We start from the raw sequence: 24213 nt of genomic DNA, 5'->3' as shown, positions 1-24213 counted from the left end.
CTGGATCAGACCGAGGGTCCATCTAGTCCAGCACTCTGTTCTGCAGTGGCCCACCAGCTGTCAACCAGGGACCAACAAAGGACATGGTGCAACAGCACCCTCCCACCCATGTTCCCCAGAAACCGGTGTATATAGGTTTACTGCCTCTGATTGACTTATTTGATTTATAGCCCTCCCTTTCTCGCAAGGAGCCCAGGGCAGCTGGAGCTTTGCAGGAGCCGCTTTATCCGAGGGAACATGACAGTGGTGGCCGTTCTTTCAGCTGTGGCGTTCCAGTGTTCTCTCCGCCTCTGGTGCTGCCCGGATCATGTCCTGGGCCCAGCTACGGCCTTCTCTCTAAATCAAACTCCAGGGCCTGTCTTCTTGGGCAGGATGGGGTCTCCAGGCTTCTGTGGTACATAGAGGATGGGTTGGGGATACTGCGCGGCCAGTATCTTGCCTGTGGTCATATTCCAACACACTTCAGTCCCTACAGGCCGTTGCTTTGGGAAACAAACAGAAAGGAAATGTCCTCTGGTTGCCTAGCAACCACAGGCAGGCAGAGGGACTGACAGACACACGGATGCCAACGAGAGCTTAACGCCCAGGGCCAAAGAGCAACACCATCCGATACGAGAGTGTAGAGAAAGCACGCGGCCCAGGGCCTCGGGTCAGTGGGTACGCATGGGATGTAGACCCAAGAATTGGGCTCCAGGCAGGGTGACCATATGGAAAGGAGGGCAGGGCTCCTGCAGCTTTAACCGTTGTGATGAAGAGGGGATACCAGCAGGTGCTGCATGCCTACAAATGACATCCACTGAAATGCCCCTTTCTATACAACGGTTAAAGATACAGGACCCCTGTCCTCCTCTCCATATGGTCACCCTAGCTCCATGGAACCAAGGATCACTGAGCCACCCGAGGCCTAAGCTGCCTGGCCCATGCCGTCTCCATTTCTGCCATCCTCTTAGCTACACAGAGCCATCATTACATCAGCTATTTACTTTGCCAAAGCTGCACAGGCCTGAGTCTGGGCAGTGCCTGGATGTGGCACCCTCCCCCCTTGGGAGCCCCATGTGTGCTGCCTTGAGTTTCACGCAGAAAGGCCACGGTCCAAATCACGGGTGTTGAAGGCCGAATTCCGTTTCAGAGAAGCACTCGGGCTGCATTCAAGGGTAGGTGGGGCCAAAAGGGAAAAAGAAGTGTGGCGTCAAAATATAAAAAAATACCAGCATATTTTAGCGTAACGCTCTTACGACCAGTAACTAAGGTTTAAGAGAGGCATTGCAATCTTTGAAATTGGGGGTGAGTGGGTGGGAGAACTGCTCAAAACCCAAGCCACCAAATGATCAATGGTTGGGGGGAGAGGCCAGGGAAGGGGCGGGGCCAGGGGATTCCAGGAGGGCTGGATTTTCCCCCTAGGCCTGAGGTTCTGCGCCCCTACTAAAATGAATTGAATAAAATGAAATGAATAAAATCCCTTCTGGATTAGGCCAAAGGATGGTCTTGTCCAGCATCCCTGTTTCCAAGGGTGTCTAATCAGATGCCTCTGGGAATTCCATAGAGTCCAAAGGCAATATCCTTTTCTAGCTAATTTGGCCCCCAGCATCTGCTGTTTGGGGGTACATCAGCCCTGAACGTGGGGGGCACGCGCTATGGGTGGCCGTATTCTCCACCATGAATGTCTCTGGGCCTGACTGCCATTTCTTTCTCCCCATTTTACCAATCCCCTCATCCCTCTGTCCCCTCAACCTGCATCCTCAGAAAAAAAAGGAGAAGAAAGATAAGGACCGGGAAAACGCCCAAGAGAAAAGCGCCCTAGCCCTCCGCAAACGCCAGTCTATGCCTCCTGGGCCGGCTCGTCAGCTGCGCACACCTGAGAGCAGGTAAGTCCTCGAGGCAGCCGCCGCAGGGAGTTGGGTTGCCTTAATCTTTCCACCGCCCCATCTGGCGTGAGTTTTGGTACATGTCAGTTTAGCACCGTCAACTCGAGCGCTGTGCGTTCAGCTTCGCCGGGGTGCTGTTTCCTGCTTATCCTCGGGGACAGCCGTGGTGGCCCTTTTAGACAGTGGCCACAAGCTGGAGAGACTGGGAATAGCCACGGGTTTGCCTGGGCGGTGCTCTTCTCTGCAATCTTGGCCTAGTCCGGTAGCAAGGCTACAAGCAGGGTCAGAACTGAGGGCAGGCCCAGCACATCTCATTATTTTTAATGGTGGGCTCAGCCTGAGTAATTAAGGGTGCACTCCTATGCCTGTTTAGACAGAAAAAAAGTCCTACAACTCCCAGCATGCTCCAGCCAGAGTCCTACAACTCCTAGCATTCCCCAGCCAGCGGGGACAACATTTAAAAACATAAAAACAACAGTATCCATTTAAAAAACAACAGTTCTGGAGGTCCGTTAAAAAACAAACTTAGCGTTGTTCAGTGGTGTTAAATGCCTGGGAGAAGAGAAAAGTCTTGACCTGGCGCCTGAAAGATAACAGTGTTGGTGCCAGGCGAGCCTCATTGGGGAGATAATTCCATAATTGGGGGGCCACCACCAAAAAGGCCCTCTCCCTTGTTGCCATCCTCCGAGCTTCCCTCGGAGTAGGCACTCGGAGGAGGACCTTAGATGTTGAGCGCAGTGTACGGGTAGGTTCATGTCGGGAGAGGCGTTCTGTCAGGTATGGTGGTCCCAAGCCATGTTGGGCTTTAAAGGTTAAAAATAGGCTTTAGGAGGCTCTAGGATACCTCAGTTCTTTTGCGGCACATTGTACTAGTTTGGATTAGGTACTTTGCGGCCCGATTGGAATCCCCCAGGAGAAGAGCCTTCAGTGCGGTGGCCCCTTCTCTTTGGAACTCCCTGCCCCTGGAGGTCAGGCAGACGCCAACACTAGGCTGCTTCCGGCGCCCCCTGAAATCATCTCTGTTTCAAGAAGCCTGTTTTTTTCTGGTTCCTTTGTTTTTAAATTGAACGTTTTTAATTTTCTTTTTAAATCTTCTTTCTTTTACGGTTTATACCTATGTTTACCGCTCTGGAATCTGTGTTAGATAACTGAGCGGTATATAAATATTGCAAATACTAATCATAACCATGAGCTGTGTGTTTGTCCTCTGTCCGGCAGCCCCAGCCCGAAGCCCAGACCTGCATCTCCAGCTGTTTCCAAGCAGCGCCCAGCCTCGCCCAGCACCGGCCCCGGCTCTCCCCATCGGCCAGGCTTGGCCCGCAGTGCCCAATCCTCGCCCAAAGCGCGAGCCCGCAGGGAGCACAATGGCCAGCCAAAGGTCCGCGAACGCAAGGATGAGCCGAAGGAACGGGGGAGAAACTCCCCGGCCCCGAGCGAGACCCCCAAGGTCCCGGGGAGCAGCGAACCGGCACCAGGTGGGGGCCTTACGGGCTGCAGTGGGGGGGAAGCTTTGCACCTGCATTCAGAGGAGCGTGGTCGCCAGCGGGTGACAAAATGGCTCCAGGAGTCAGAATGGGCCCCGTGCCGAAGTGAAGGGTCTGTCAGCCCAGGGGGTCTAACCCGCGTCTGTTGGGGCTTCTGCAGATGCCGCCGCTCCCTCTGCTGCTGCCAGCCAAGTGCCTGCTCCTCCTCCTCCGACAACTCCGGGCAAACCCATGGCAGGCACCACAGACCGAGAGGAGGCTGCCCGGCTTCTGACGGAGAAACGGCGTCAAGCGCGGGAGCAGCGGGAGCGCGAGGAGCAAGAGCGCAAGGAGCAGGAGGAACAAGAGCGGTGAGTTCTCGGGTCGAGGTGGAACGCGTTTGCTAGGCCTTCTCTAAGCAAGGCGAGTTTCTAGGCCTCATGGCGTTAGCTGTGGGGGAACGCTGAGAAAACCTTACAGCTGGTGCTTCATGAAATCATAGAAGCCCAAATGCGGCTGAACAAGAATTCCAGGGACCAAGGGTATTCCCCCCCCCTTCCCTTCTAGCCAGGGCTTCGTGGGCAGATTGCCTCCACCATCGGCCCATTCCCAGTCTCCGCGCTATTCCCTTTTCCTCTTCTCCCAAATACTTTCCCAAATATTTCAGATTCTTGCACAGGTGGGGGTGGGAGGTGGGGCACGTGCTGTTGTTTTGAGCTGAAGTAATGAATGCAAACGCTTAATTTGTAAAGCGTGGGTTTCCTTGCCTTGTCATTTGGTATTTTCTCAGCGGAGAAATTGGATTCATTTTAGCGCAGGGCGCACGCGACGAGAGGAAGGTGGCAGGTAAGGCTTCCATCCTTAGGTAGGACTTACTAGGGTTTATTGTGTGAACCTAGAAAACAATGACAAGACAGTGCGCTTTCTATCCTGCCCTTCAGCCAAAAAAAGGCTCCTGCAACAGGTTACAATCAATTACTAAAAAAGTCAGCCTCTGCCTGCAGGCTGACAGTATATATAAAAAAGACAGGACACACAAGGAAAAGGGGTGGTGAGGGAAGAGGAATCTTCTCTCTCGCATCCTTGGGCTGGGGAGGTGGGCCGATCCAACCTGCGTGACGGTGGCATTTGGTACCCGGCAGGCGCCTGGCGGAGGAGCGGGCCCAGCAAGAAGCCAAAGAACGGCTGCTGCAGCAGGCCGAGCAGGCCAGGGTGGAGGAAGAGCGGCGGCAGCACCAGGAGGAGCTCGCCCGCCGAGAGGAGCGCGAGGCCCAGGAGCGGGCCCAGGCTGAGCAGGAAGAGCAGGAGCGGCTGCAGAAACAGGTGTGCTTATTGACTGGGAGTGGAGGGAATGGAAACGGGGGGTGGGGGTGGGGAGGGAAGTGCGTGCGTGGGTCGGAAACGGGGCTTCTCTTGACGCAAGCCTGGGCAACTCAGAACTCGCCCGGCCACGGTGGAAATGGTTTTCATCTGTCGGCCACATCAGACAGACCCAAGCCAGCAGTGAGCAGGGCCCCAGCCCCAATTGGCTGGACCACTCCTTTTCCTTCTCTTAGGGTGACCGTTAGGGTGACTTTACAACAGACGTGGGGAGGGAAAGGCTGAAGCTGAGAGGACAGTGGTTTCCCAAAGGTAGGGTGACCATATGAAAAAGAGGACTGGGCTTCTGTATCTTCATTTGTAGGCCTGCAGCACCATTAAAGCTGCAGGAGCTATACTAGCGTGACCAGATACAAAAGAAGGCAGGGCTCCCGCAGCTTTAACTGGTGATGAAGAGGGAATTTCTCCAGGCGCTGCAGGCATACAAATGACACCTGCTGAAATTCCCTTTTCAGTACAACTGTTAAAGATGCAGAAGCCCGGTCCTCTTTTCCATAGGGTCACCCTACCTTCTCTCTCTCTTCCACCCCTTCGGTCACTCTTCATTTATTTATTTATTTATTTATTTATTACATTTCTATACCGCCCAATAGCCGGAGCTCTCTGGGCGGTTCACAAAAATTTAAACCATTCAAAGTACAGCGGTTTGACAGGGAAGGGACAGATCACTCTTTGCAGAGGTCTGAACTGATCATGTGCAGAGGGCTTTTGAAATTAGGCTGCAGGCCGTATGTCGCCCGAGGGCCGCACGTTCCCCACCCCTGAACCAGGTCAAATGTGGGAATGGTCAGCTCTGTTCCCCATAGGTTTGATAAGGCTCCTGCTTTTTGCTGCCTGTCTCAGGTTACAAGAAACCAATGGGGCTGTTCTGCACCTGGTAGGCTACAAGGCAGGGCTGGCGCGCTCTTGGTGGGTGGAGCTTTATGGACTCCACAGGACTCTCCTTTAGCCCCGAGGTCAGTAGAGTGGATGGAGAAGCACTGCCATCTAGTGGTGGGAACTAGTTATGCTTTGTTAGATGGAAATCAATCATGTCGGAATCCCTACGAATTTGGGGGTGGGGGAGGTGGGGTCAGCAGATGTTTCCCTGAAACGTCTTCCTAGGATTCCTGTCTTGATCCCCACCCCAACAAGCAAAGGAAAATAGCTGTGATTTAAAGACACCCTCTTGTTGTTTGGTCAGTGCATAGGTGCAATTGTGGGGTGCAGGGTGAAGATCCCCACTTTTAAACAAAATTACATGTGACCGTAAATGACATGTATCCGCCAACCCAAAGGGGAAATTAAAGTTACCACTAAATTTTTAAATGTGTTTAGAGTGAGGAAAAGCAGCCACAAATTTACAGGTGAGCCCACAAATAGGTATATTAATTTCACTCTTATTTCTGATCTAGTTACATAAATATTTACAATGGTTTTTTTTTTTTAAAAAAAAAGAAAGAATAGGAAATGGAACTTTTCTTTAATAGTCCATAGACAGCCCTCACACTATGCAGCTATAACTCAGAGACTACTAAATCGGGATGCTGCAATTGCATTGTGTCCTCCTTTGCAGATTGTGCATTGAACAGGGGCAGAGGTGGGATAGATGACCTCGAGGATCCCTTCCAACTCTATGATTCTAGCAAGAAGCTAGCAGTGTTCTTTCTGGGAACAGGTCTGAAACTTCCCAGCAGTTCTTGGGCCTCTGCTTGGGGGCTAGGTCCAGATTGTCCTTCCTTTCACTTGATAGCTCTATGTCTGATTCCAGTGACCAGCTTGTAGAATAAGACCTTCTGCTAGCTGATACTTTCTCTGTTTTGTTTGTTTGTTTGTTTGTTTTTGTTCAAACAAGTTCTGTATTTATGGAGTACCCTGTAGGGCGGGGGGTGTCAAAACTCTTTCATCCCAAGGGTCAAATTCCGTTTCGGAGAAGGTCTTGGGACCGGGCAGTGCATTCCAGTCATGGGGCAGAGCAGCCTTCCTCAACCTGGGGCGCTCCAGATGTGTTGGACTACAACTCCCAGAATGCCCCAGCCAGCTGGCTGGGGCATTCTGGGAGATGCAGTCCAACACATCTGGAGCGCCCCAGGTTGAGGAAGGCTGGGGCGGAGGGTCAAAGGCAAAGAGGTGGTGATAAAAAATACCTGCTAATTGCAGCTTGAAGCTCTTTCTGCCAATAACTAAGCCCGGCATTTCAGCCTTTTAGATTAAGAAAAAAAAGAACTTGCAAAAGCCGTGTGTTGAGTTGGGTTCTGGTTCTGCCGGATCCAAGTCATCCGTCAGGTTGTTTTGGTGGTCAAGAGGAAAACAAGCTGCTTGTGCAAAAAGATATCAGTTTATTGATGGAAAATGGATGCAGAATATATACATGCAAAGAAAGTCCACACCTCCTTCCAGCTAACCAAGCTTTCAGAGCTGGGTCCCCATGATAGACGGAAGCCGTCCCTTTGGGCCACAGCAGGTTCTCCAGGCCAGTTGCGCTGTTCCTCCTGGAGCAAAGCCAAAGCATGAAGCCTGTGCCTGGTAGGGGTGTGCACGGACCCTCCGATCTGCCCCGCGGGCCGATCCGAAAATTTTGGATTGGCCCGCTCTGCGCCGCTCCACCCATAGTCCGCTCCTCTTCGCCGCGGAGCTCCGGCTCTGAATCGGAGCTCCGCAGTGGAGGGGAGTGGAGCCAGGTAAGGCCCCCCTCCCTCCTCTCCCTTACCTGCAGAGCCCGGTAAGGGACCAAGGGGGAGGGGGGCCTTACCTGCGTCCGTCCGCGGTCCCTCGGCTTCTTCAATTGAGCCTGTGGCTCAACCAGGAAGTCTGGGCCGCAAGTGGGGCCTAGACTTCCTGGTTGAGCCGCGGGCTCAATTGAAGAAGCCGAGGGACCGCGGACGGACGCAGGTAAGGGAGAGGAGGGAGGGGGGGGTTACCGGGCCCTGCCGCTGTCGCTGCATGGGTGACAGCGACAGCGGCAGGGCCCGGTAAACCCCACTTAACTTTCTTGCGGAGCTCCGGATCGAGGCGAAGGATCCGCCTTCACCTCGATCCTCTTCGCAATGCTCCGTCGGCCCCCCAATCTTCTTCGCCTCTGCTTTAAGGGGAGGCGAAGCACCCCGCTCCGCTTCTAATTTGCCGGTCCGATTAGAAGCGGAGCACATCCCTAGTGGCTGGGATCTTCTAGGCGCTTCTGCTAGGTGCCTGCCTGTCTCTCAGCGGCTGACAGGCTGCACCCCTCCCCAATCTCAGAGGAAGCAGCAGGGTGGGGGCTCCTTCTCGCAGGTTCTCAAAGCATCTGAGCTGGGGGACTAATTGCCTTCCTTGGTGCCTCGTTAGGCATGAAAACTCCCAGCTCATCCCGAGATAAGGCTCTATGAGAAAAGGGCAGCATAACTAGGAGAGGCCCAGCCAGGGAATGAGGCCTGCTCTTGTCAGCTAAAGCCTGCTAAAATCTGCTCCCTGTGTTAGGCTACACAGGTCTCTTTGCAGCATTTTGGAACTCTGTGAAGTCCATATTTCTGCTCACTAACAAACTCACTACCAGCCGAGAGTCAGAGGTCAGAGGCTGGGCCAGGGGAAGGGAGCATGGCCTTTTGGGGAACGCCAGATTTGAACCACAGGAAGGCCGTGGGCCTGAGACTCAAGAGCCCTGCCATAGCGTTTTATACAAATAGCATCACTTTCCACTATAGGGAGCAGGAATTCTAAGAGTCAGAAGGTAGAACAATCCCCTCCTTGATTCCCATCCCACCAATTTAGTGCACAAATCACTGAGCTGGTGAGCTTCAGAGCTGGACGGGCAGGCTGTGCCTTTCCCCTGTGGCGTTGGAATCCCCTGAGTCGCCCCGTTTCCAGCCTGGCTCTCTGCAATGTCTGAGTGGAGAACTTCAGCATCCCTTCATTGCGTCTGTCAATTTCTCCCGCTGTTGGCTACAGAGGGAAGAAGCGGAGGCCCGCGCACGGGAGGAGGCTGAGCGCCAGCGAGTGGAGCGGGAAAAGCATTTCCAGCGAGAAGAGCGAGAGCGGCTGGAGCGGAAGAAGGTGGGTGAGAGGCGAAGGGAAGGAGGAGGCCAGTAAGGGGGGACCCGGAAGACGTGTACCCAATGTCTGTACGGGGAGAAGGTGGACCGGGAGACTTTTCTCTCCCTCTCTCCTAATACTAGAACCCAGTGGGGTCCTTATCCCAGGAAGCTGATTGTGGGGGAGATTCAGGACAGATGAAAGGAAGGACTTCTTCACACAGCACAGAGTTAAACTATGGAACTCACTACCACAAGATGTAGTGATGGCCACCAATTCGGATGGCTTCAAAAGGGGGTTGGATAAATTCCTGGCGGAAGAGGCTATCAAGGGCTACTAGCCCTGATGGTTATGGGCTACCTCCAGTAGCCAAGGCAGTAAGCCTGTGTGCACCACTTGCTGGGGAACATGGGTGGGAGGGGGCTGTTGCACCATGTCCTGCTCTGTTGGTCCCTGGTTGACAACTGGTTGGCCCCTGTGTGAGCACAGTGCTGGACTAGATGGACCCTCGGTCTGATCCAGCCGCAGGGCTCTTCTTAAGTTCTTATGTGAGAATTCCCTTTGTGGGGGTTGCTGTATAGCAAGGCTCTAAGAAGGCCAATATTGAAATAGAAAGGAAGCGAAGAAGCGAAGGTAGGGGGAAGAGAATAGGATGGATGGGAAACAGTGGCTAGCCACACGAACCGGGACAGCCAGACGCTTATATTGGTTTTCATACTCATTTATGTAGCTGTTTTCTCCAGCGTTTGGACATGAACCACGGCGCCGTTGTTGTGGGATGCTTTTTTGTGGTTTCGTTCTAGGCTGGGCGGGGGAGATTTGTGTCCTGTCATTTCACATTGTAACATTTTTAGTGTATGTTTTTATTGTGTTTATTTTATTTGTATTTTTATGCTAGTTATGGTTTCCCTGTTATATTAACTATGGATTTCTGTATTTGTGTATGAGCTACTTCAAGACTGCTTTTAATACTGGGAAGCAGCCTTGTTTTTAATAAATAATAATGTACCGTAAAAACACAGAACTAACCAATACGGAAATATTAATAAGGATTCAGTCCTATGTGGATCGCCGGCAGCCTCCGAACTCAGAGGCTGCGCCTGGCAGGAGGACAGTGGGGGCGGTCTTCACTTCCGTGCACCAGCCGCTCTGCATTAGTGCTAGACGGGCAGTTTTAGACGGGCAGTCGAAGGAGGGGGGAAGGCAGCTGAGGTGGCTGTAGGATACATCGTATCACAACTGGCCCGGTCTCTTCCTCTCCCTGCTCCCAGGAACGCTCCCTTTTCTGCACGCTCTGTTTGCCAAGCGTGGAGAGGAAGCCAGCATGGTTCTCTCCATTCAAGCGATGAGGGGGAAGGGACACGGGGCACAGTTTCCTGGCTGCTAGGTTGAAGCCCTGTCTGTGAGCTTGGAGCCAGGAAACCAAACTATCCTATGCCCTCACCCCCACCCCGTCCCCAGGTAGCGAACCTAGGATTTCTCCCCAAGAAACAAAAGAACAATATGCAAGGAGAGGCAGTGTGGTGTAATGGTTAGAGTATTCCTGCTCATATCCTTCAGAAATGATAAGGGATGTGTGTGGTGGGCTGAGGTGTCCATACCCTGTAACAAACTATACAGGGAGCATTTATACATCACTAGTTTATACATCACTAGTTCATGGAGCTCCCCCACCCCCACCCCCACCACACACAGAACGCTGTGGCTGGAAAGATGGAGAATGTTTAGGTGTGAATAAAGCCGTTTCCTGAAAGGCGTCTTCTTCTCTTCACCTCTACAGCGGCTGGAGGAGATCATGAAGAGGACACGAAAAGCAGATGGAACTGATGCCAAGGTGAGAAATTCTCCCGTTCCCTTCCCCAGAAGCTGGGCCAGGGGCTGACTTAATTCAGACAATCCTCATGGCTGAACAAACCACAGTGACTTGTGTAATATTTATTTATTTATTAAATTTATATACCGCCCCATAGCCGAAGTTCTCTGGTCGGTTTACAAAAGTGTAAGCCATGGCAAATGCCAGGTGCAATTTGCATAGTCATCCAACTGGCCATGACTTGTCATGTCATGCGAACCTGGGCAGCATGGCTTGTTTAAAGGGGAAACAGCCCTTAAATAACCCATGGGCTGTTGTTGGGTTATGTGAAGGTTAGTTCCCTTGGGTTGTTCTAGCGTAATTCTCAAAAACCCCACAACGCCCAGGTTAGCACCACATAAAAAGCTGTGGTCTGCCTGGCTTTGGCTTGCATATTCAAAATGGCACCCTGTGGGTGAATGAATCCACGGTGGCTTATCGTGGTGTGTGAACCAGGTCAATGGGCAGGTCAGTGGTAGCTTATTTTCCCTCCCCACGTGTGCAAACTCATGGCTTGCTCTGAGTTCGCTGGATGGTGTGCAAACCACCCCAGCCAATCAGCCTTGCTGAGTTCGAATGTTACGACAACCCCTGGCCAGGGCAAGTCTGGTAGTTAGGTGGCTCACGCCGGGCACGCCGGGAAGGGAAAATGAGCCACCGTGGCTTGTTTTTCCTCCGTGACTGTGCGAACTCCATCAACGTGCCTTACTTGCGCTTCTGGAAGTAGTGAGCTGCTGTTTGCTGCCTGAGGCAGAAAGTGCAAAGAACGTTCCGCATTAAAGAACAGGGGGCACAACCCACCTAGGGCTTTTGTGCAGCTCCTGTGCATTTCTGTGGGGCTTGTATGGGCAGGTTTCCTGGTGGTTTGGATTAGACCTTTTTGTCTCCCTCTCTGCTGAATGAACCGGTCATTATTTCATGATACAGCTCTCTCTCGAATGTTGAGCTCTGCATCTCAGGGGCCTTTGCAGGATCCCGGGAGGTCGGGGGTGTGTGCTTTCACCACCCTCCTCCCTGTCCCAAGGAGCTCCTGTGCTCCTTCTCCTTTAGGGAAAAAAAAGCAAAATTGCGGGTGCAACGTCCTCTTCCTCCTCGGACGTCGCTTGCCACGTGTAGACAGAGGGGGAGATCTCTCAATAACCATATCGCAAGATCCTCCCTCCTCCGTCGCGCTAGACCCGGTAGGTCTAGCCATGGCCTTAGCTTCCCCGGTGTCATCCTGCCAGACATGGCTCCTCTATGCCCTCTGGGGCTGGACGGCAGGGAAGTCAAACATACTTGCTTTTCTTTTGGCAGAAGAAAGATGACAAGAAACTTGTGAACGGGAAGGAAGGGAAACTAGAGGCCAAGACAGGTACAGGTGAGAAATAACCCCCTGATGCAGTTGGTGCTCTGCTAGCCCAGAAGGTCTGGGATTCATCCACTTGCCGTTTTGGATCTGGAAATTATACAGTCCTTTCTCCAAGACCACGCTGCCTCTGTTCATCTCCTAAAATCAGCCTCTGTTTTCTCCAGGTTGCACTTGGGGGAGCTTCACCCCGTTTTGGCCTCCATGGCCAGCTCCAGCATTTGTGGTGTATGTTTGTTGGGGTGTGTGTGTGACATCCTGGCATCCTTTGGAAATGTTTAGCCCACTCCAGAAGTTCATGGGAGTTCACTGGCAAATTGGATTAGGTGGGGAACTAATTACTCCGCCACTTCGACTAAATTGACTGTAAAACACACTATAAACCAGTAGCCTGCCATCACCTACTGAATTATTATTGAGTACTAGAGACTTTTAATACTAAGCACTGTCTTTTGATCCCAGCCGTCTTCTCGGGAGATTAGGGTGGCAAACATGGTTCCCTCTAGACTTCCAATTTTATCCTCGCAACAACTGTGAGGCTGAAATACATGACCGGCCCAAGGATCGTCTTGACTGAGCAGAGATTTGAACCTGGCTCTATACTGCGCTGGCCCCCATTCACAGCTTAGATGGCTGAGGCGTCTATCCCTGGATGTGAAGCTTCCGCAGGGGCCCTGACAAACACCTTTCCTACATTATTTCAGGTGGTGAAAAACGCCCCGGAAGCCTTCCTAAGGAAGAGGAGCTGCCTGAGATGCAGGCATCAAGTCCGGCTGGTCGCAAGGAGCCTGGCCCTGAGGGAACGCAGCACAGGTATGACCTGCAGCAGAATGCCGCATACTTGGCTTGCATCAGGGCCAGTTCCCAAGTTACAGGGATGGATTGCTTACCAATTCCCCTACACCGTCATGAAGGAATGTGCAGGCCAGGAAAGGAGGGGCAGGATCAGGATCCTGTGGGGAGAACCTAGCTTGGCAGCAGTATGTGTGAAAAGGATGTCGGGGCGCCATCCTGTGCATGTTTAGACAGGAAAAAAGGTCTCTCAGCTCCCACCAATGCTGGGAGTTAACATAGGGTGACCATATGAAAAGGAGGACAGGGCTCCTGTATCTTTAACAGTAATGTAGAAAAGGGAATTTCAGCAGGTGTCAATTGAAGAGGGTGAAATTCCCTTTTCATCACAACAGTGAAAGCTACACTAGCTATAGGAGAGTGACCAGATACAAAAGAGGGCAGGGCTTTGCCCAGGCATATGGCGGCACATCCTAATTACCCACATGTTTAGTTTTTAATCGGTTTTTAATGTTTTATGTATGTATGTTCTGTGTTTTAGAGTTTTAAATTTTGTATACTTGTTTTTACCTCAATTTTAGAATTTCTGTAAACCGCCCAGAGAGCCCCGGCTATGGGAGCGGTATATAAGTTTAATAAATAAATATAAATAAATAAATTCTGCCGCTTTAACTATTGTGATGAAGAAGGAATTTCACCCTCTTCAATTGACACCTGCTGAAATTCCCTTTTCTACATTACTGTTAAAGATACAGGAGCCCTGTCCTCCTTTTCATATGGTCACCTTAGTTAACAGGACTTTTTTTCTGTCTGAGCATGCTTAGGGTTGTGCCCTTTGTGAATCACAGCAGTGAGAGGCTAAAATGCGGAAGCCCTCTTAGGCTGCTAAAAATGTGGAAGCCCTCTTAGGCTGCATCAACAGAAGCACAGTGTCGAAATCATGAAGAGCAATGGTTGCACTCTATTCTGCTGCTTAAGAGGGCGGGCGGGGAGGGGGATCATTCCCGTGCTCTCAGCGGGTTTCCCGATAGACGGCTCCTAGTAGTAATAAATCACGGCTGTTTTGCTCTAAGCTACGAGCGGAATTGCAATTCGCTTTCCACACTATTGGAGGATATTGTGCATTTCCTGTGTGTACAATCCCACTATGTTCCGCCGACACCAGTTACCCTGAGCACCCCTCTTCCGTCTTTTTTAAGGCCATGCCTTTGATGTGGCAGCCAGCCTATCAGAGCTCAACACACATTCACTATACCCTTTGCTGTGGGTGCCGTTTTTAATCACTGGCATTAAAACACTTTTTCAGCCATAGCAAAATACCAGTTAAATGAAAAAGTGTTATAGCAAGATACCCCTATAGCATTTTTTTTAAAAAAAGATGAAAAAATGCCATTCATTATTTGTGTGTGTCTATGTACAGTATGTGTGTCTTTAGGTACAGAGGAAGAGAGAGAAAGCATTGTAATAGGAGTATTCTTCCATAACACTCTTTTATTTAAGTGGCATTTCACTATTTTAATGTTTTTAAATGTATATTTTTATATACATCTATCTATTATCTATTTATCTGTGCTATTTGAAAGATAGATTTAAAAAAATCAGGTGATAAAAATGATACCCACTGCAAAGGTTATAGAGTTATGATAGGTTCACCTACCTGCTAGGTGGCTGTGCCCATCTCAAAATCACACCTCTTTTAAGAGACAGAAGGGGAGCATTAATGGCTTTCACAGCTGTGAAGATTGCACAACTCTTCAGTCCTTCTTAAAAAAAAAAAGTCAGAGTTTCTCTAGAAAAAAAGGGGAAACACAGGAGAATTTCAAATGGATTATGACGGTGTGTAGATTCCCCACAAAATGTGAGTGTACTAGCCATGACAATTCCAAAATAAATCCTTGTCTGGAAACAGCCTCAGTGGCGAAAATTAGAAATGGGTTTTTCTCCAGCGGGGGCAAGGGAATTTGCACAAGCTGACGTGCCTTTCCCAGGCATATGTGAATTCTGCCTAAGCGCTGAATATATTGGGCATGGAATCCAGAATTCTTTCCCCTTTAAAAAAAAAATCAAGTTACTAGTCCTTATGGCTGCAGTCAATGGGTGATACCTGACAGAATCTCTGAAGTCTGGGGGAGATTTCCAGCCATCGGTGGCATTCTCCCCATGACTACCAGACTCACAAGAAATTGTGCAAAGCATATGCAAATGTGGCGGCTTGATAATGATTGCGGATTTCAGCTCTTTATGACGTGCAGCATCACACCCCGCCTGGCTTCCTTTCTTCGAGACAGGCTGGTCTGGCCTCCGTTTGACACGCTCCACCCTCTTTCTGCTGCAGCTCCCCCACTGCCCCGGCCCTGTCCCTGGTGAACGGTCTGCAGCCCGGCAAGCATGAGAACGGCTTTTCCTCCGCCAAGGAGCCCAGTGGGCGGGAGCACCCCACAAGCCCCGGGCTGAGCATGGCTGGCGAGCCCATCCTGCCATTCGCCAACAAGGAGCCCTTCCTCACCAAGGCCGTGGCCAAGGCCCCACAGATCACAGGTGAGAGGCTGCCTTTCTCCGCCCAGGTCCGAGAGCCAGCAGGGCTCAGCCCCCGGCTGCTGCCGTCGGCAAGTGGGAGGCATGCGCCGTTATGGGCCGAGGGAGCTACTTTATACCAAGATGGGCAATCGGTCTATCGAGGCCCATATTGTCTGCTCTGGCAGGAAGAAGCTTTCCTAACGTTCCATGAAGAGGAGGTCTTTCCCAGCCCTTCCGCACAGTTGCCAGAGACTGAACATGGGATCTTCTGTGTGTGAAGCATGAAGGATGGAACCAGTGGGATACTTTTAGGGTGACCATAAGGAAAGGAGGACCGAGCTCCTGGATCTTTAACAGTTGTATAGACAAGGGAATTTTGCCAAGTGTAATTTGCATACGTGCAGCACCTGGTGAAATTCCTTTTTCATCACAACAGTTAAAGCTGCAGGAGCCCTGGCTAGTGTGTCTGGAGGGACACATGTTCCCCATCCCGGGACTAGACTATCTAGAGTGACCATATGAAAAGGAGGGCAGGACTCCTGCAGCTTTAACTGTTGTGATGAAGAGGGAATTTCACCAGGTGCTGCATGCATACAAATGACACCTGCTGAAATTCCCTTGTCTATACAACTGTTAAAGATACAGGAGCCCTGCCCTCCTTTTCATATGGTCACTCTAGATAGTCTAGTCCCGGGATGGGGAACATGTGTCCCTCCAGAGGTGTCAGGGCTGCAACTTCAGTCAGTCCTCACCATTGGCCGTGTTGCCTGTGGAATGGCAGCCTAACAACGTTTGGACAGTCACATGGCCCCGTGTCCCGTTCCAACCCACCCAAGTCAGTGGCTTGAAACTGCTTTATGCTCAGTCAGTCCATTAGTGGGCAGAATTCAGGGCTCCGGGATCTACTTTGGTGGGGGTTTTTACTACCACCTCAAGAAGCACCAACTGGAGCCTGCTGCAAAAGACAGGCACTTAGAAGTGAGGAATTCTAAGCCCAGGAATTTGTTCTGAATGCTAGAACTGAATGGAGCTCGCAGTCCTTCTGCTCGAAAAATCCACTCCTGGTTACTCCCACCCACCACCCACCTCAAACTTTCTCCATTTTAGCAGTATAATTTAGGGCAAGTAGGAGGGGAGTCAGAAATCCTTTCTGATCTACTACAAATTGCCCAGAGATCTACCAGTAGATGCAAATTTACTTTCTGCCCACCTGTGTATTAGTTCACCTATCCTAGTACCACTGACTCTCCAAGGACTTTGGCAGGGGCTTTTTGTACCTGAGATCCCAAACACACACACACACACACACACACAGAAATGGGACCCGGGTCCTTCTGCCTGCCAAGCAGGTTCCCTCGCCCTGAGCTATAGTTCCTCTCCTTCCATCCAGGGAATGCAGCAGATCTCTGAACTCGAGGCAGGCACTGAGATTGGCCCACTGGGATCCCCTAATTTCCAGACCCAGGAGGATTCTGGCTGCAGTCTTTGTATCCCAGCTGGGCCTGCCTGCAATTCCCTCTGGCGGCTGGTGGCCCTAGTGGAGCAAGGAGTAAGAGTCAGGGGTTGATTTGCAGGAGGACTCCTGGCTCAAGCCTTATTTGCACACCATCCAGGCAGGCGGCAATGAATCAAGCCGTTATTTTGCCTTTTCCCCAGAAGTGTTTTGCAAGACTTCTTTTGATTCCATTTGTAGGAAGGGATGTGCCATAAAGAGTTGTTTCCCAGAGAGGAAGAACATAAGACAAGTCCTGGCTGGATCAGACCAAGGCTCCATCCAGTCCAGCATTTTGTTCACACAGTGGCCAACCAGCTGCCCACGGGAAAAGCAGGACATGAGTGCTGCAGCACCCTCCCACCCATGTTCCCCAGCCCCTGGTGCACACAGGTGTACTGCCTCGAATACTGGAGGTAGCACACAACCATCAGGGCTAGTAGCCATAGCCTTCTGCTCCAAGAGTTTATCCAACCCTCTTTTAAGGCCGTCCAAACTGGTGGCCATCACTACATCTTGCCGTAGTAAATTCCATAATTCACCTCTGCGCCGTGTGAAGGAAAACCGTCTTCTAATTGGGGAACCCTGGGAAGGGATGGAGCAGCCCCCTGACTTTGGAACCCAACTCTGGCTCAGCCATCAGACACTGCAGGTTCTTGTACTTTGTGCATATAGAGCAGCCTTCCTCAACCTGGGGCGCTCCAGATGTGTTGGACTACAACTCCCAGAATGCCCCAGCCAGCTGGCTGGGGCATTCTGGGAGGTGCAGTCCAACACATCTGGAGCGCCCCAAATTGAGGAAGGCTGATATAGAGCCAAGAATGGCTTTTTTAAAAAACAGCAACAGGTAATTTCGGTTGACGAAAAACCTCCAATAGCTTGTATCAGACTGTCTCCACCGTGACGAAATGGCTTAAGGGTGCAATCCCATGCATGTTTAGACGGAAAACACTCCTCCAGCTCTCAGCTTTCCCCGGGGCTTTTGATAGGCCATACCCAACACTTTGACAAGGGCAAGGCAGGAGCGGAGCAGCCGCTTTGGGCCGAAGGATTTTTGGAGGCAGGAAGCAGGCTAGGAGAGCACCTACAGCCCAACAAGCCTCCGATCACGCTCTCCTTTTCTTCCTTCTCCTGCAGAGGTTCTGTAAGCAGTGACGCGCCCTCCTCACCCCCAAAGGACGGAAGTAACGACGTGCCAAGTCCAGGCTAGCTCTAACCAGAAGATGACGGCTCCCAACCCTGCAAGGACCGAGGCCACGCAGGGAGCCAGGCTGGGGTTAGCCCGGCCCCACGGACTCTCTCTTTCTCTTACTGTTCTCATTTTATGTTTTTTTTTTAATATGCACCTTATCAGACTGGCCCCTTCCCATAGCTCATCCCACAAGACTATATAATCACATAGTTATTTAACTGGCTGGGTGCAAAGGATGTGAATAATGTACATAAACTTCCATGTCAGCACGGGGCCGCGCCAGCGGTCGCCTTTGTGGCATTGCCCCCACACCTGTGCTCGTGGGAGACGCCTTTGGGTTTTTTTATTTTTGGACGTGGGCAAGGCCATGGCAGGGGAGATGGGGTCCCTGCTCACGGTTGGGGTCTGAGTCCGAGTGTGTGTCTGTTACAGCCAACGGAAGGTATCTAGATCTCTAATTTAAACTCTCACCATGGGTCTCAGCCAGGATACCTGCAGAATTGTGTGTCTGTGTGCGTGTGTGCGTGTGCGTGCTCCGTTAGCCACTCAGCAACTGCTCTTGTCCAACACACTGTGCTTTGTTTGGGTGCTGCTATTTCCACGTGTGTGGGTGTGCGTGATGGTTGGGACCGTGTTGCGCTCAGTGTCATTGTGACAGTATTATGCATCTGAACAACCTTTTGTGGACAATAAAGTGGAGAAATGACAGGGGAATTTTGAGTTTGACGTTTGCAAACAGTGCTGGGGCCGTTTCAATCACCTGGGGGTTTTTTTGGGGGGGGGTGTCAGCATCCTCATGCCACTAATCCATAACCCCAGATATGTTGTTCACTGCAATCCCCTTACCCTGGAATTTGGGGCTATGGAACAATAAGGTGCCCCATCTCCGGCCAGGGGGCACCAACAGAGCCTTTGGATGTCAGGAATTCAGACACTGGGGAGAGGTTAGGGGTAGCGCTGGGAGGTCAAACAGAGGGCAGACTGATGGAAGGCTGGAAGAGTGAAATAGAAAATGGAGAGCCAGTGTGAAGCGATCAAAATTCAGAAACGAATGCCTCTGAGGGTCAATTTTTACAATCGTTTGATTTGGATGGCTTTAAAAGGGGGGTGGATAAATTCCTGGGGGCAAAGGCTATCAATGGCTACTAGCCCTGATGGCTCTGTGCTACCTCCAGTATCCAAGGCAGTAAGCCTGTCTGCACCAGTTGCTGGGGAACATGGGTGGGAGGGTGCTGTTGCACCATGTCCTGCCTTGTGGGTTCCTGGCCGACGGCTGGTTGGCTACTGTGTGAACAGAGTGCTGGACTAGATGGACCCTTGGCCTGATCCAGCAGGGCACTTCTGATGTTCTTATGTGCTTAAGCTCCTCCCAGACTGTGCCAATTAAGAGCAGGGGGAGGTTGAACCTTCCTGCTTGACATCCTTTTTCTGTATGTAAGGAGTTTTCCTGTACGAGGGAGTAAGAGAAATATAAAAAGCCGGCTTTCCCCTAATACGCTGTCAACAGCCAAGCGTGACCAAGCATGGGAATTGGGGATGGAGTAGTGCAGAAGAACAGATGATCTCTTAGTGGCTTAATTCACTGGGAGGCTGCTTTAGCCCCCACTCCAGTCGTATCACCGCGGGCAGCCCGCCACCAAGTGAATGGTGGCCATGCATTCCCATACCGGCCCAGCCCAGGACATTTTGCACAGAACAAGATGGCGCCCCTCTCATTCCATGTACAAAAGCTGACTAGATTGGCAATTGTATCTTTAGTTCCAGCAACGGGGCAGCATCGTCCGCTGCACCTAAAGGCAGCAGGCTAGCTCAGGGGGAGCGGGACAAGCCAACTGGCATATCCCTCGAACGTCTCGTTGCCGCCTCCCAGCCTCTGCCTCCTGAGACAGCCACCTCACTCTGCTTAATGGTAGGACTGGCCCAGGGACAACATAAAACGATGCCCTTGAGGACAATGTTCCTTCCCCAGCCAAGAGCATTGTGGGGTAGAAGGGGAACAATTTCTTTCCTCCCACGCTGGAAGGCAGCTCTGAGGTTGCAATGGAGAGAGGCTTGGCTTGGAAGGGAAGGACAGAACACAGCTCCTGGCTTGGGAAGCAGGGAGTATGTCTCACCTCACCTGGAGGGCACCTTTGGTTTGGGAGGAAAGAGACAGGTTTTTCTAGCCCCCCACTCCTTGCTCCCATCACCTTGGACAATTTTCCTCCCAGTTTCTTCCAAGTCCGACAGGCTTTTTGCTAGTCCAGAATAAGCACCATGCTGCAGTTCCATATCGAAGACCACCAGCAGAGAGAAGAAAAAGCGCTTTCTTCTTTGAGGACCTACTGCTTTTGTGTCACCGTCGTGCATTTCGTTAGTATGGGTTTGAACCATGATTTCGCCTCCTGAACAAGAAGAGGGCAATTAAATTTGGTGGTCGAGAGCCCTCTATTACGGAGGGGCCTAAGCAGTAGAACTGCCAGATCCCTAGAACTCATCTCGCTGCTTTCCCACCTACGGACCTTCTCTCTCTTATGAATACAGACGGAATTGCTTGGTTCTAGTTTATAGAATTGCCTCCCCGTGGAAGGACAAACTACCGGATTCAAGCTCATTTCACAGCTGCTTCATCTAGAGCAGCCTTCCTCAACCTGGGGCGCTCCAGATGTGTTGGACTGCATCTCCCAGAATGCCCCAGCCAGCTGGGGCATTCTGGGAGTTGTAGTCCAACACATCTGGAGCGCCCCAGGTTGAGGAAGGCTGAACTAGAGCCCCTTCTGCTCTTAGCTCACTTTGTTCCCTCTTACAATTTGAGGATTGTTTTACCCTATTGATTAAAAATGAGTGGGGTGCTGGGCCTCTCCCAAAATGGCTTTGAGGGCAGGATCCAGTCTTCAATCTGCCGGTTGAGCATCTCAGATCTTAATGCACCGGCGGCTGCAAAGATACAAGACCAAATACAGAGCCAAGCACAGGACAGAATTACTACGCATTTGTTATGTTTGTGTACTGCTCAGTGGAAGCTGGAAACTCCAAGGAGCACCTGAGATAGTTCCTTTAGGGCTCTTTCTGAAACCTGGAGCTGATTCATCACCCCACTGACATTGGAGCCACCAGCCTCCACTGCCTTTCCTCCAAGGAATTTAGGGTGATGTAAATTCCTCCCCAATTGTATCAACCCTAAGAGGTCAATTCAGCCACCTCTTAGGGATTCAGCCCAAGGTCACCTGGTTTATGGCTCAGCGAGAATCAAAGGCAAAGTCTTTCCTGTGCAGTCAAGCATATTTTACCACACTGGTTCTTCCGCTGCACATAACTTACGTGTGCGGTCAGTGACAGCTTACAAGGTAATTCTATGAACACACGATTGGTACATTGGCTGTAAAAAGGGACTGTCTTGATTGAACTGAAAGGTACATCACCAGTTTATCCTCCACTCAGTCAATGAAAGAGGTCCGTTAGTATCACCAACATGCCCTTTCTTATACGTTAGTCCTAATTAAACGAAGCCTTCCCCAATCTAATAACGTTCAAATGTGTTGGGACTTGTTTATTTGTTCAGTCGCTTCCGACTCTTCGTGACTTCATGGACCAGCCCACGCCAGAGCTTTCTGTCGGCTGTCGCCACCCCCCAGCTCCCCCAAGGTCAAGTCTGTCACCTCCAGAATATCATCCCTCCATCTTGCCCTTGGTCGGCCCCTCTTCCTTTTGCCTTCCACTTTCCCTAGCATCAGCCTCTTCTCCAGGGTATCCTGTCTTCTCATTATGTGGCCAAAGTACTTCAGTTTTGCCTTTAATACCATTCCCTCGAGTGAGCAGTCTGGCTTTATTTCCTGGAGTATGGACTGGTGTTGGGACTACAGCTCCTATAATCCCCAGCCAGCATAGCACACCGGGAGGGGGGGGGTGATTTTAAATAATGCTTAATTATGGCCTACAGAGCCATGCAGCACCAGCTTGATAATATTTGCCTTTGAATCATGGCTTGGCCAACTCCCCTCCCCCTTTTGAGGCCACTTGCCAGAAAAATCAAGGAACTAGCCATTCAACTCTGCCTCCCTGCCCATCATTTTTAGTACATCTTGAGCAACTGGATCCCACATTCAGAACCCCAAGGCTCTCCCTATCGGGGTAATTGCTTACCCAAAAATATAGCAGAGTGCGAAATAGCAGCAGCGTAGAGTCTGGAAATGGTTTCAGCTTGAATTTAGGAACAAAAAGAAGCACTCACGGTCTTTGGTCAGTAAGAAGCTTTACTGACACTAAATAAATTACTTACAGAATAAATGGTCATATATACAGTCCTTTCACCAACAGTACAGCAACAACGTAGCAGTATAACATCAGCAGTAAGTTCCAGCAGTAAGTTCCAGCAGTAAGAAGCCATACAACATGGACTTCTTAAATACACTTTTCTCCTTGGCCCAATTAACCAATAGTCTCTTCATCTTGTACATCTCGTACCGCACGTAGGCCAGGGAAGAATCTGCTTCATACTGGACTTCTCCTGGCAGAGACAATCTGGCCAAGGACATCTTTTTAACTCTTTAGAGTCCTTTTCCTTCTGTGGGTAAAAACCTAACCACAACACCCTTTCATTTTTAACTACAGAAAAAATACAATTTACATTTCATTACATTTCACCTGTAAGAAATCAACTTTACATGTTTACAACAATCCCAACATTGTGTACATTTCTCTGTGTGTTACATTTCCCAGAGACTTATTTATATGTAAGTTTTTTCTTTTCTTCTTCTTCCAAGCACTGTTGAAAAACTTGGTGCTTTGGGGCGTTGAACTACTTTGCAATCTTCCAACTTGCAAACTTTCAGCAATTTTAAAACTTTCTGCTTCTGGCTTTTTAGGTAATTTCCTTTGGAAACTTTTCTACCTCTACACCAAGGTAACACCTAACTTTCCCCAGAGACTTCAGTTTCAACCCTTCCTGCAGCTTTGGGCTGAGTTTTCTTGAATGTGGTCTTGGGAACTCCCTGCCACCAGTAGACGAACCACTAGCTCCACAATCATGTACTCTTTTGCTTGCCCCTTTGCATACAGACACGTGTGTTTGAAAACACCCCCTTTCAGTTTTCGCTGCCTGAAAACACTTTTCTTGCTCTTGTTCAGACAATTTTAACACGTCACTGTAACTCTCAGGTTCAGACTTCACATAACATACACTGAATTCATCTGAATACTTTAAAGGTGGAATTCCTTTGTTTTTTCTTTGTGAACGACGAGGTACACTGGAAATTTCTTCCTCCCTTTCATTTCCCTCCTCCCTTCCACTTTTGGGAGTGGAAACACTCTTCTCAGAGATGTGAGGGCTCTGAGAAGTTAACCCCTGAGTTACTGTTTTCTCCTGGTTGTTCACGGTTTCTAACAGAACTTGGGAACCTTGAATCCTGTCCCAACCTGCCTCCTGAAAAGTAGCAGACCTAGAAACAACCACCTTCCCATGACTTAGGGAAAAACGCCAAGATTTGGATTGCATGCCAGAATAACCCACAAAACGTAATTTCACAGACTTGGTTTCACCTTTAGATCTTTTGGACTTTGGGATATGCACGTATGCCCAAGACCCCCATGTTCTCAAGTGAGACAAATCTGGCTTTGAACCAAAAAGTAAACAGTAAGGCGAACTGCCTGTAACCCTGCTCCAGGTTCTATTACACAGATAGTTTGCGGTTAAAAATGCTTCTCCCCACAAATCTTGCTCAGCGTTTGCATCAGCCATGAGAGAATCTTTCTTCATTTGAAGTACTCCAATTCTTCTCTCAACTGACCCATTTTGAAAAGGAGTTTGGGGATCTATTAACCTGTGTGTGATTCCTGTTTTCCTAAACCACTCACAGAACCTTCCAGAAACAAACTCACCCCCACGGTCCGACTGCACAGAAATAATGGGCTTGTTAAAGAACTTTTCCGCCCAAGTTTTCCAATCCCTAAAAGTTTCAAAAGCTTCTGATTTTCGCTTCAGTAAATAACACCAACTAAAGCGTGTGTAATCATCCAGAATTACAAGCACGTAACTGGATCCCCCTTGTGTAGGCGTGAATGGCCCTACCAAGTCAATAAACACCAATTCAAAAGGCTTTTGTGACACCCTGTCACTTTTCCTGCAGATGTTCTGCACCCGGGATTTGGTCTGATGACAGATTGAACAATCCAAGAAATTTTTACAGTTTCGCAAGCTTAACCCTGTACACACTTGAGGCATGTGACTTAACACTTTAAAACTTGCATGACCTAAACGCCTGTGCAACTCATGAACACAATTTTTATGGTCTGGCACGTTACCAGTTTGTGCCACCCTTTCTTTACCTGCACCCATGTAAAACAGTCC

General features: G+C 50.3%; 1 protein-coding gene across 2 annotated transcripts in view; it reads left to right on the top strand.

Moving 5' to 3' along the window:
• MAP7D1 (MAP7 domain containing 1) overlaps positions 1 to 18598 on the top strand; it is a 79787-nt gene extending 61189 nt beyond the window's left edge. For both annotated transcript variants that reach the window (XM_063139931.1, XM_063139932.1), the window contains 10 exons: positions 1744 to 1865; positions 3084 to 3340; positions 3510 to 3699; positions 4471 to 4651; positions 8612 to 8716; positions 10476 to 10529; positions 11844 to 11907; positions 12600 to 12708; positions 15023 to 15225; positions 17834 to 18598. In XM_063139931.1, coding sequence (XP_062996001.1) covers positions 1744 to 1865; positions 3084 to 3340; positions 3510 to 3699; positions 4471 to 4651; positions 8612 to 8716; positions 10476 to 10529; positions 11844 to 11907; positions 12600 to 12708; positions 15023 to 15225; positions 17834 to 17844 — 1296 coding nt within the window. In that variant the 3' untranslated portion in view covers positions 17845 to 18598. The remainder of the gene's footprint in view (positions 1 to 1743; positions 1866 to 3083; positions 3341 to 3509; positions 3700 to 4470; positions 4652 to 8611; positions 8717 to 10475; positions 10530 to 11843; positions 11908 to 12599; positions 12709 to 15022; positions 15226 to 17833) is intronic.
• Positions 18599 to 24213: the final 5615 nt, after the last annotated feature.

Source organism: Elgaria multicarinata, chromosome 13 (assembly GCF_023053635.1).
Source record: "Elgaria multicarinata webbii isolate HBS135686 ecotype San Diego chromosome 13, rElgMul1.1.pri, whole genome shotgun sequence".
In the NCBI taxonomy this organism is placed as follows: Eukaryota; Metazoa; Chordata; class Lepidosauria; order Squamata; family Anguidae; genus Elgaria; species Elgaria multicarinata.
The sequence above is the reverse complement of the archived record's forward strand: the minus strand, read 5'-3'. Positions and strand labels throughout refer to the sequence as shown.